The sequence below is a fragment of the Pteropus medius genome, unplaced genomic scaffold (assembly GCF_902729225.1).
Source record: "Pteropus medius unplaced genomic scaffold, Ma_sr-lr_union100, whole genome shotgun sequence".
Taxonomy (NCBI): domain Eukaryota; kingdom Metazoa; phylum Chordata; class Mammalia; order Chiroptera; family Pteropodidae; genus Pteropus; species Pteropus medius.
In genome coordinates, this window is record NW_024350926.1 from 5,085,587 (window position 1) to 5,097,846 (window position 12,260).

The following is a 12,260-nucleotide window of genomic DNA, read 5'->3' on the forward strand; positions in this document are numbered from 1 at the left end:
CTGTACACGATTGTCTCAGTGATGTACATATTATACGTTTAAATTAGTCATAAACTACTTTGCAATGTGCTAAAATTCAAAGTACTTGCTGTGTCACGAGGCAAAGGCCTTTAATCGCTTATTTCTTAACGCTATTGTCTCTTCAGTTATTTGATGCCAAAAAAAAGTCTGTTTGAATTAGATGGTACTTGGATTATACCTCAATAAAGCTGTTTTTTTTTTCTTTAAAAAAAAAAAAAAGTCTTCATAAATAAGTACAGATGTACAGATTACCCTGGGTATGAGACACCGAAAAGTAAACCTTCTTTCCAGGAGAATTCCCCCACTGGTTTTCAGGGAACACACTTCAGTCTCTGTTGTGCAATCAGGTCTGCTGTATTGGAGAAGCCGCTGACGTCACACTGACGATGCTAACAATCTGGGCGTTTGCAGGTCCTTCTTCACAGGTTTGAACCATGTAGTTAACGTGGCAAAGACACATGCTGTGCTAGAACATTCTCATGGCTTATTTTCATTGGATTCACAGTACTAGAGTCAACAGCTGTTCTGAAGGAAGAGACGTGGTCCTTCGTTTACCGCGACGGCAGAGGTGGAGGCCGACGGCAGCTGCGCGTCGAGATGTCGAGACCGGTGAGTTCGCTAGTGCGGCGCCGACACGAGCTCAGGCCTGCTGGATTTGTTCCTGGTCACCCAGCAGCTGTGCAGCTCGAAAGTGCTACGTGGCGGTCACAGGTACTCCAGTTCCAAGGCGTGATGTAGGGCCATGAGGTCCGAGTGGCTGGAGATCCTCCAGAAGGGCATGGCGTGCTGGGAGGGGCAGACACATGGTGAGGACAGAGCGAGCTCCCGGCGCCCGCCCCGGCCCCGCCTTCGAAACCCCCTGCAATGCTCATCCCTGTTCTCGGGGCTGCCAGCTAAGATCTCAGTGTCACCTCTGTTTAAAACAAAAACGCAAACTCGGTCCTCCCCTAAGAATACCAGACTGCATTGAAAAATGTAATCTGGAGTCTGTTTCTTTTAAGAAGTTGACGGATATTTCCTAAGTAGACCTACACCGGGTAGGTCTTCTACACGAAGAATGCCAATTCTAAGCTCTAGAATACAGTAGCTGTGACTGAAACTTTGTCAAAAACAGTTGCCTTTCGAAGTATGTATATCCGGTGGATTTTTAATGCCGAAAGTCTAAGCGGTTTTCCTTAGCTGGTAGTATTTTACAGCTTTCAAAACTGAAGTTGCTTCTTACATAAGGAAAAAAATTATTTTCACTTATTTCCATCAGGCGTTCTTTGTGTCAACCTTAAAATGGCTTTACTTTACCATGTGGGAGAATTTTACATGAACATCTGAGGTGTTTTGTTTTATCTAAAAGGGAACGTTTGTGAATTACCTGAATTAATCAGATACAAACAAACAAAAAAACCAGGTTGCTTCATCCATTTAGGAAGAAAACATGATTATAAACTTTAACTGCTCAAAAGCACTGCAGTAAGTACTTACGTATTAGCAAAAGCTTTTTCTTAAGTAAGATAATTATCTTTCAGAGGGAACATTCTATGTAGCGCCTAGAAAGACAGTTTTCATTTTTTGCAAACATACAATGTGAAGGCCTGAGTATAATTTGCGATTATAGTTCTAAGGAATTGTTAAAAAAATTCAGACTAATAGAATTTGATATGGAAACTGGAATTGAGTTTTGGGGGGATTCTCTGTAGGTAACGATGGAAGCTACTCACTATTTTGGTATCAGTCACACAGCTGTTACATTCTGGGAATGCAAACTTTTAAGTCCCTTATTAACCGCATCTTTGTCTCAAGTAATCCGCTAAAAGCATATATCATAGTCTGTGTCACCCTTTGATGACAGAATAGTCTAGAACCCAGTACTAGAAATCTGATTAATTTTCAAATTTTTAGGATGATTCACTTGGCCACCTATCAAAACAGACTGTCCTACTTGCATCCAGCTGTTCGAGAGGGAATCTTTTGGACCTGCAGGCATGGTGTAGAAGACGCCCTGGCCCGCCCTGTTGGCCTGTGAGTGAGTAGTAGGAATGCACACTGATGAGTGGTCACCTTTGTGCGATGGCAGGAGTGGGAGGGGCTGTTCCTGATAAGAGGTGACAGCTAGGCTGGGCATGGAAGGGTGACCCTTCAGAAAGCACTCTAGTGGTGGTGTGTGTTTGGGGGCAGAGAATACAGGAGAGATTCAGCGTTAGGATACTGGCTGTGAGAGAAATACATGGTTAGTGACATGACTGGATGCAGGACCCAAACGAGTAAGTATGAACACTATTTTACTAGAGAAAAGAAAAACAAAAAACAGAAGAAACACTCTTGAGTAACAGCTGGTAAGGAGTAAACCTAAGAGTCATAGCAGGTTGGGTCTGTATCTGAAGCCCACATGCTATGATGCCTCCTGTTCTCCGTGGCCTTTTTTATTCAGCAGTGTGAATTATCAGCTCCATAGCACAGCTTCACACACACCCTCGCTTCCATTCTCTTTGGTAAGGGGCACCGAAAGATTCGACTGTGATACACAGCTCAGTCTTGAAAAATGTTTGATCGATTACAATAAAGATTCCCTTTTAATCTAATTAGAAATCTGTGTATTATAAAATTCTTAAAATGTAGAATAGTATAAAGAAATACCAATCGCCTCTAGTATTTCACACAGTACAGGGATACTTCATTTCATTGTGCTTCACAGATGTTGCATTTTTTACAAATTGAAGGCGAGACTGTCCACCAGTAAGATCAGAATACTTGCTTTACCGCGATGGCCCAGAACCAAGCCCAGTGTCCCCATGGCACATCTGCTCACTTTACTATTACTCTCCAGCTCATTTTGACACATTTTTAAGGAAAATCGTTATTTTAAAAGTTTGCAAGTATTCAACTGTACAGTGTGTTTTTACATTTAACCATCTACTTGGTATCTATTTTAATGTTCCTTGTTTATTGCTAATTAGGTTTTTCTTAACTTTTGTATTTTCTTTAATTGGCTAGATTCGTTGCCCCTCCCCAAAGCTGTCCAGAAACTTTCAGGACAGCTATCTTCAAAAATATAAATTCTTTTGCATGCCAATTATCTGATTAAATTTAAGCATGATTCCCACGGACAATTCAAATGGAAAGCTACTGGTATACTCAGGAGTACGTATTGCAGAATGTGACGAGTGGCTGAGGAAAGGGAACTGAAAACCATCCAGCTAATTCTCTGGTACATGGTTAAGGTGTAAACTGAGCATTTAATTCCATTGTACACTCAGGATCCATGCAGTGCTCTGTGTCTTACCTTTAAGGTGTAGGAGGTGATGTCAGCCTCGCACGCATTTAATCTAAACTGCTGCCCTTTTAGACCGTACTCAAAACATGTAATAGAAGGTGAGATTATCCGAAGGTCTCTGAATGGCCTTGTTTGCTGCCACTGAAATACTGGTGACTTTAGCCTTCCTATAGAGTCTTAACAAGCAGCGCCCTGAGGTGAGTTCAAGTGACGAAATAGGCCTGTGGTACATTACAGACGACTCATCCAAATGCAGTGATGATGGGGTAATTCACTGGAGCAAAAGTGTAAAAGGCTCTACAGTGATAACTGGCAAACCTTAGGTGTCTGTGAAGGAACACAGGCAGGCCCTGGGAACACTTCCCAGACGCGAGGACAGCAGTTCCATTCTCACAAAAATTAGCGTTTCTTCTCTAAGAAATGTACATTTACTATTAGTGATTATAAGACTGAATCTAGGGGGCTCAATTTCATTAACAAATAATTAGAATTAACATTGCAAAATATTTTCTCTAACTAGGAACATACTGATGTGAAGATTTTATGGATATATAAGAGCTTCCCAGGATAATGAGAAACAAGGTAAATAGCTTTTTTCCCCCTGCATTATTGTTTAGCCTGGAACACATATTTCTCATGCGAAGTCAGAGAGCTATGGGAGGAAGAGCAGGCTCTAGAATGAGGAGACTGTTATACTCTCAAATCTGATGTTACGTGGCTTTGAGTTATGATATTGTCTCCTTGGAGCTCCAGTTTGTCTATGACATTATTAGTCTATTACCTATATAAGCAGTGTAGCTACAGAAGATGTTTAATATATAATACATACATGATACGTGCCCTCCCTGACAAGAACCAACAGGTAGGACATATCTGCTAAAACTGTTTCATTACAGTGTAAGGCAGTGTAGGATTAAGAATCAAAATGACTTAGCCAGAGCAATTGGGCAAGAAATAAAAGGCATCGTAATTGGAAAAGAAGTAAAACTGTCCATTTTCAGAGACAGGATTTTCTATGTAGAAAATCCTAATAAATTTAGTAAAGTTGGAGAATGCAAAATTGACCTACAAAAATCAGAAATATTTCTAACATTATCTGAAAAAGAAATTTACAACAGCTTCAAAGAATATAAAATACTTGGACACAAATTTAACCAAGGAAGTGAAAGATCTCTACACTGAAAACTACAAGATATTGATAAAAGAAATTAGACACAAATAAATGGAAAAGTATGTGTTTATGGATTAGAATATCATTAAAATGTTGATACTACCCAAATACATTTATAGGTTCTGTATCAATCCCTATCAAGATTCCAAGGACATTTTTTATGTAAGTAGAAAAAAAAAATCTTAAAATTTATATGGAATCACAAATGGCCAAAGTAATCCTGAGAAAGAACAAAGGCATTACATTTCCTGATTTCAAGCTATATTATAAAGCTATGGAGGTCAAAACAGTATTGTATGGGCATAAAAACAAACATATAGACCAGTGGAATAGAATTGAGTGCCCAGAAATAAACCAATGCATAGATAGTCAACTAATATTTGACAAGCGAGCCAAGAATACTCAATGGAGAAAAGACACAATAAATGGTGCCAGGAAAATTATCATTTCACATTTAGAAGAATGAAACTAGGCCCTTATCTTGCATCTTCACAAAAATTAAGTTGAAATGGATTAAAGACTGGAAACTACAGATCTCCTAGAAGAAACCATAAGAAAAAAGCTCCTTGACATGGGTCTTGGCAATGAGTTTTTGGATATGACACCTAAAGCAACAAAATAAACAAGTAGACTGCATCAAACTAAAAAGCTTCTGCAACCTGCAGAATGGAAAAACATATTTGCAAACTAATCTGATAACGGGTTAATATCTAAAATATGTAATCAACTCAATAGCAAGACAACACTGCAGTGCAATTAAAAAATGGGCAAAGAGGACACGCATCAGATGATTAGTGGCCAACACCACTAATCATCAGAGAAATGCAAATCAAAACCACCATAAGCTGTCACCTCATGCCTGTCACAAAGAGAAGTGATAAATGCTGGTGAGATCACAAACTGGTGCAGCCACCATGGAAAACAGTGCAAAAATTAAAAATAGAACTACTACCCCATGACCCAGCATTTCCACTTCTGAGTATCCAAAGGAATTGGGAACACCATAATGAAGAGAGAGTTGCACCGCCATATTCTTAGCAGCCTTATTTACAACAGCGAAGACATGGAAACGACCTACGTGTCCATTGTCAGATGAATGGATAAAGAAGTTGTGGATTATATATGCAACCTGTTGTATATGTATTCTGCTATGACATTGTAGAATATTATTCTGCCATTTGTGACAACATGGACCTTGGGGGCACTACGCTAAATAAGTCAGACACGAAAGGACAAATATTGTATGGTTCTCTTATAAGTGGAATCTAAAAAAAAAAAGACCCTCCCAAACTCAAACCAAGTATGTGGTTACCAGGTGAGGGGAACTGGGTGAAGGTGGTCAAAATATACCAGCTTCCAGCTGTAAGCTCTCTGACTACTGGGGCCACAATGTACGACGTGATGGCTGACTCAAAATCTAGTAGTAGATCCTAAGAGTTCTCATCACAAGGAAAAAAATTTTTTTTGTATCTACATGAAGTGATAGATGTTAACTTAGTGGGATAATGATTTCACAGTATACACAAGTGAAGTCGTTCTGCTGTATACCTTAAGCTTATACAGTGCTGTATGTCAGTTATATCTCAACAAGACAAAAAAATCAAAATGAAAAATCCAGAGAGAGGAGTGCTGAATTGTAAGCCAGAGGGGCTAAGTTGAGCCTGCACTGAATTTGAAGAATGGGCAAAGCTGGTTAGGTAGATGGGACTCCCAGTCAGGAGACTAGGTATGTGACAAGTCTAGCAGGTAGAACGCACAGAGCATTTAGTGTGGAGATGGTGGGGCTGGAATGGTGTGTTCATAATAAAAACTAATAAGAAAGGAAATGTTCCCAGAGAGATGCTCCTGGAATGGCTAGCTAGAAAGGAATAAGCTGTTTGGCGCGACGCTTAGGGAAGGATGGATTGGAGGAGTGGCTGGCAGCAGAGAAAGTGGGCAGGACAGTGGAAATGGAGTGGGCGTAAGGGACAGGAGACACTGTGGAGAGAGGATCCACGTGATTCAATAGTGGGTTGGAGGTAGAGAACACCAAAGCATATTTGAGTGGGTGAACGGAGTCGGGAAAGCTTAATGCATCTGCTGGTATTCAGCTGGAATGACGGGATGATACCTCACGGAGGAGACACTCCATCAGGTAGCGAGCCATGAGACTGAAAACAGAGCTCATCACAAATCGTAACAGAAGTGACAGGTGAAACTGTGATGCGCATGCATTGTTTAGGTGTACAGTGAGAGAAGTGGGTACTGAGGCCTGAATCTTGGGAAGCAGCACGTTTTGGAGTCATCGGGACAAAATGTTCCCCGAACAATGGGAAAACAGCGCCGCCTCCCTCCGCGGCTCTGGCCCGCATGGGCAGCGTCCCGATGCCACCCGTCCTTCCTCCTCGCCTGGTGTTCTGCATCAAGTCACACACAAAACCAACACCACAGAAGGCAGGGTGCATGGACACTCGGCTGTAGACTGAATTTTGCTGGATTAGTAAAATGTTCCAAAAACTTAAGAGCAAATAACTTCTGGTCCTGCTATTGCATTTCTAGGAACTTATCTCATAGATTCACTTGTCTATGAACAAACCACCTAAGTGTTCGGACCCAAGGGACTCGTTAACTTATCACACATCATGGAACGCCTGATGCAGAGCTCCACATTTTGATGGGGAACAGCTGCCAGGACATAGTGTGAAGTGGAAAACAAGGTATAGTTACCATTTATATGAAAAAAAAAAATCTGCTTTCATATGCATATATTACCTCTAAAATATTTGGATATGAAAGTACAGATACTTTCCAAATTGTAAATACAGAGATCTCAAGAGATAGATTATTCTAAGAACTAAATATGAAACTTACTGCCTAACATTGCTCTCTTATTATTTGTACACCTGCTTTGCCTCTAGGGAGAAGTGAGGTTTTTAAGCACGGAATGAAATACAGTTCAAGACCTGGCATATAGTATATGCTTCTTAAGTACTAAATGAATATAATGACCTTAGAATAATAAAATTCACTGTAGTCAGTGATAGTTTTCGCTGTGTCTCACAAACAAAAGCGAAATCTTAAGATCTATAAAGCAGCAAGAGAAAAACTATGAGCTGATTTTTCAGCAGAAACTTTGTAGACCAGAAGGGAGGGGCATGATATATTCAAAGTGATGATGGGGGAAACCTACATAAAAGAATATTCTACCTGGCAAGGTTATAATTCAGAATTGAAGAGGAGAGTGTTTCCTAGACAAGCAAAAACTGAAAGAGTTCGACAGTTTAACCAGCATAACAAGAAATGTTAAAGGGACTAAGGCCAAACGAGAAATAAGAAAATACAGTAATGGATTAAGCACTTATAAATCTAGTATGAAGGACAAAAGTAGTAAAATCATTTATCTAGCAACAATAATTAAGGGATAGACACACAAAGATAAAATGTGAGAAGGGAATAAACATGTAGTGCTTAGAATGTGTTCAAACTTAAGTGACTGTAAACTTAAAATAGACTATTACATACATAGGTTGTTAACTATAAATCTCATGGTGACCAAAAAACAAAGGAATCCACACATAACATTGAAGAAACTTATCAGATCACCAGGGAAAAGAGCAAGAGAAGAAGAAAGGAACAGAGAACTACAAAAACAACCAGAAAATGGTTAACAAAATGGAAATAACTACATACCTATCAATAATTACTTTCAATGTAAATGGACAAAATGCTCCAATCAGAAAACATAAGATGGTCGAATGGATTTAAAAAACACGACCAATACATACGCTTCCTATAAGAGACTCACTTCAAATCGAAAGACACGCACAGACTGAAAATAAAGGATTGGAAAAAATATAAATATCATGCAAATGGAAACAAAAAGCAAATTGGGATAGCAAAATTTAAAACGAAGACTAACACTTTTGTGGGCACTGCATAATGATAAAGGGATCAATCCAACAAGAGGGGATGTAACACTTGTAAACATCTCTGCACCCAGCACAAGAGCAACTAAATACATCATGCAAATACTGACATAAAGGGAGAGATTGACAGTATTACAATAATAGTAGGGGACTGTGACATCCTACTTTCATCAATGGATAGATCATCCAGATAGAAAATCGACAAGGAAACACTGGCCTTAAGTGACACAGAACATTCCATGCAAAACAACAGAATACACATTCTTTTCAAGTGAACACAGAATATTCTCCAGGATAGATCACATTAGGCCAGAAAACGAGTCTCAAACTTAAGAAGACTGAAATCATATCAAGCATTTTTTTGACCACAACAGTATGAAACTAGAAATCAACTACAGGAAGAAAACAAACATGTGGAGGCTAAATAACGTGCTACTAAACAACAGATGTTCAATGAAGAGATCGAAGAGAAAATTTTTAAAAATTACCTCAAGATAAGTAAAAATAGAAACCTAGTGTTCCTAAGCCTGAAGGTGAGAGTGACACAGGCTTACTCCAAGGATCAAGAAAAATCTCAGACAAATCTGACACCTAACGGGACTGGGAAAACGAAAGCCAAAGTTAGTAGGTGGAAAGAAAAAGATCACAGTGGAAATAAATGAAACAGAGACTTAAACAGTAAAAATATCGATGAAACTAAGAGCTGGTTCTTGGAAATGATGAAAAGAGAGGGCCCAAATAGAATCAGAAATGAAAAAGACAGCACAAAAATTCAAAGGATCATAAGGGAATACTAAAAACAATTACATGCCAACAAAGTGTACAAATTCCTAGAAACATTCAGCCTACCAAGATGAACAAATCTATTACCAGTATCGAAAATAAATCACTAATGAAAAACTTCCAACAAACAAAAGTCCAGGACCAGACGGTATCACAGGGAAATTCTACCAAATATTTAAAAAAGTTAATACCTATCCCTCTCAAACTGTTCTAAAAAATTGAAGGGGAAGGAACTCGTATAAACTCATCAATGAGGCCAGCATTACCCTGATTCCAACACCAGACATTACAAAAAAATAAAAAATAAAAAATTATAGGCCAACATCCCTGCTGAACATAGATGTAAAAATTCTCTACAAAATATTAGCAAACAAAATTCAACAGTATGTTAAAAGGATCATCTACCATGAGCAAGTGGGATTTATTTTAGGGACACAAGCATGGTTCGATATGTGCAAATCAACTGATGTGATACACATCAACAAAATGAAGGATAAAAATCCTACGATCATCTCAGATAGATGCAATGAAAAAGCATTTGACAAAATTCAACATCTATTTATGATAAAGACTCTCGACAAAGTGGGTATAGAGGGAACGTACCTCAAGGCCACACATAAGAAGTCCACGGCTAATATTCTACCCAACTGTGAAGAGCGAAACATTTCCTCTGAGATCAGGAACAAGACAAAGCGACTGCTCTTGCCACTTTTATTCAACATGTGTTGCAAGTCCTGGCCACAGCAATCACAGAAGAGAGAAAAGGCGTCCAAAGTGGAAAGAGGAAGTAAAACAGTAAAGTTACAATATACAAAATTAATATACAGAAATCTGTGGCATTCCTACACACGAAGAATGAACTATCAAAGAGAAATCAAGAAAACAATTTAATTTACAATTGCATCAGAAAATGCCTAGGAGCTGAAAGCCTGTATTCTGAAAAAAATTGAAGATGGCATAGATGGAAGGATATACTGTGCTTGTGGATCGGGAGAATTAATATCGTGAAAATGTCTGTCCTACCCAAAGCAATCTACAGATTCAGTGCAATCCCTTTCAAAATACCAATGACATTTTTCACAGAACTAAAGTCAACCTAAAATTTATATGGAACCACAAAAGACTCCAAATAGCTAAAGCCATCTTTAAAAAGAAAGTTGGAGATAACACTACCTGATTTCAAACTATACTACAAAGCCTCTAGTAATCAAAAAAATATAGTAGTGGTAGAAAAACAGACACATAAATCAGTGGAACAGAATAGAGAGCCCAGAAATTATAGAGAACCCATGTGTATGTGGTCAGTTAATCTACAACAGAAGAGGCAAGAATATACAATAAGCAAAAGGCATCTCTTCAACAAATGTTTGGAAAACTGGACAGCTACATGCAAAAATATGGAACTAGACCACTTTCTTATACCATACCAAAAAAAAAAAAAAAAAAACTCAAAATGGATTTAAGACTTAAATGTAAGACCAGAAACCTTAAAACTCCTAGAAGAAAACATACTGAAAAGCTTATGACAGCGAAGGTAACCATCAGCCAAACAAAAGGACAACCCACTGACGGGAGAAAATATTCACGAATATCTGATAAGAAGTTAGCGTCCAAAATACATAAAGAACTTACACAAACAACTCAACATCAGAAAAACCCAATCTGGTTAAGAAATGGGCAGAGGACCTGAATAGACATTTGTCCACAGTAGATACACAGATGGCCAAAAGACACATGAAAAGATGGTCAGCATCACTGATCGCCAGGGAACATGCAAATCAAAACCACAGTGAGGTTTCACTTCACACCTGTCAGATTGGCTAGTATCAAAACAGACAGACAAAAAAACAACCAAATAACAAGTGTTGGTGAGGATGTGGAGAAAAAGAGAACCCTCGTGCACTGCGGGTGGGACTGCAAACTGGTGCGGCCACTGTGGAAAACAGTATGGCGCTTCCTCAAATGACCCAGCAATCCCTCTGCTGGGTATCTACCCGAAGAAAATGAAAGCACTTATTTGAAAAGATGTGTGCACCTCTATGTTCACCACAGTGTTATTCACAACAGCCAAAATATGGAAGCAGCCTAAGTGCCCATCAGTAGGTGAACAGATAAAGAAAATGTGTGTGTACACACACACACACACACACACACACACTCTCTCTCTCTCTCTGCCCCCCACCCCGGGAATATTACTCAGCCATAAAAAAGAATGAAGTCTTGCCATTTGCATCAACATGGATAGACCTAGAGGGTATTATGCTAAAATAAGTTGGATAGAGAAAGACAAATACCATATGTTTTCACTTAGGTGTGTAATCTAAAAAAACAAAAACAAATGAATAAACAAAACAGAAACAGACGCATAGATACAAGGAACAAACTGATGGCTGCCAGAGGGGAGGAAGGGGCAGAGGGGATGGTCAGTCGTGTGGATGTAACGTACAGCATAGGGAATGAGTCAGTAGTGTGCTAGTAATTTTGTATGGCGACAGATACTAGATTTATCACAATGTGGTCACTTCACAAGGTATAGAAATGTTGAATCACTGTGTTATACACCTGAAGCTCATATAATACTGTATGTCAACTATAATTAAAAAAAGAAAAAATTAAGTCATTGCATTAAAAAAATCTTGGCATATCGTATGTGCTTATTAACTACTAAATGAATGTAATGGCTTTAGAATAAAATTCACTATAGTCAGTAATCCCCATCTCATTTAAATAAAACTAAAAGCGAAACATTGCATTAAAATGTTTGTGTGCTTTTTTGTTTGTTTGTTTGTTACAAAAGCAGCCCTTATTTTTCTCCTGAATAAGCTTAGATTTGAGCTTTAAGTCCTCAGCCTCATTGTGGATTTTTGCAGGTTTTCTAGCGCACATTTAAAATGGACATTTTTAAAATGAAACCATTGTCATTATGCAGAATAATGATTGCTTGCCACTTTCGCCCTGGTGCTATTTTAAGTCATTCTCTGACAAGTTTAGTGTGGAGTTATAAAACAAGGCCACTCACAGTCTAGAAATGAAAACCGCTTTCAGTGGGCAAGAGACTATTACGTACATTTTAATTTTTTAAAAAATCATACGTATATCTAATCGTTTTCGCTTG

General features: G+C 38.6%; 1 protein-coding gene across 9 annotated transcripts in view; it reads right to left on the reverse strand.

Moving 5' to 3' along the window:
* Positions 1-212: 212 nt before the first annotated feature.
* Positions 213-12,260, reverse strand: part of EYA1 (EYA transcriptional coactivator and phosphatase 1) — a 145,187-nt gene continuing 133,139 nt past the window's right edge. For all 9 annotated transcript variants that reach the window (XM_039841854.1, XM_039841852.1, XM_039841850.1 and 6 more), the window contains one exon: positions 213-807. In XM_039841854.1, coding sequence (XP_039697788.1) covers positions 727-807 — 81 coding nt within the window. In that variant the 3' untranslated portion in view covers positions 213-726. The remainder of the gene's footprint in view (positions 808-12,260) is intronic.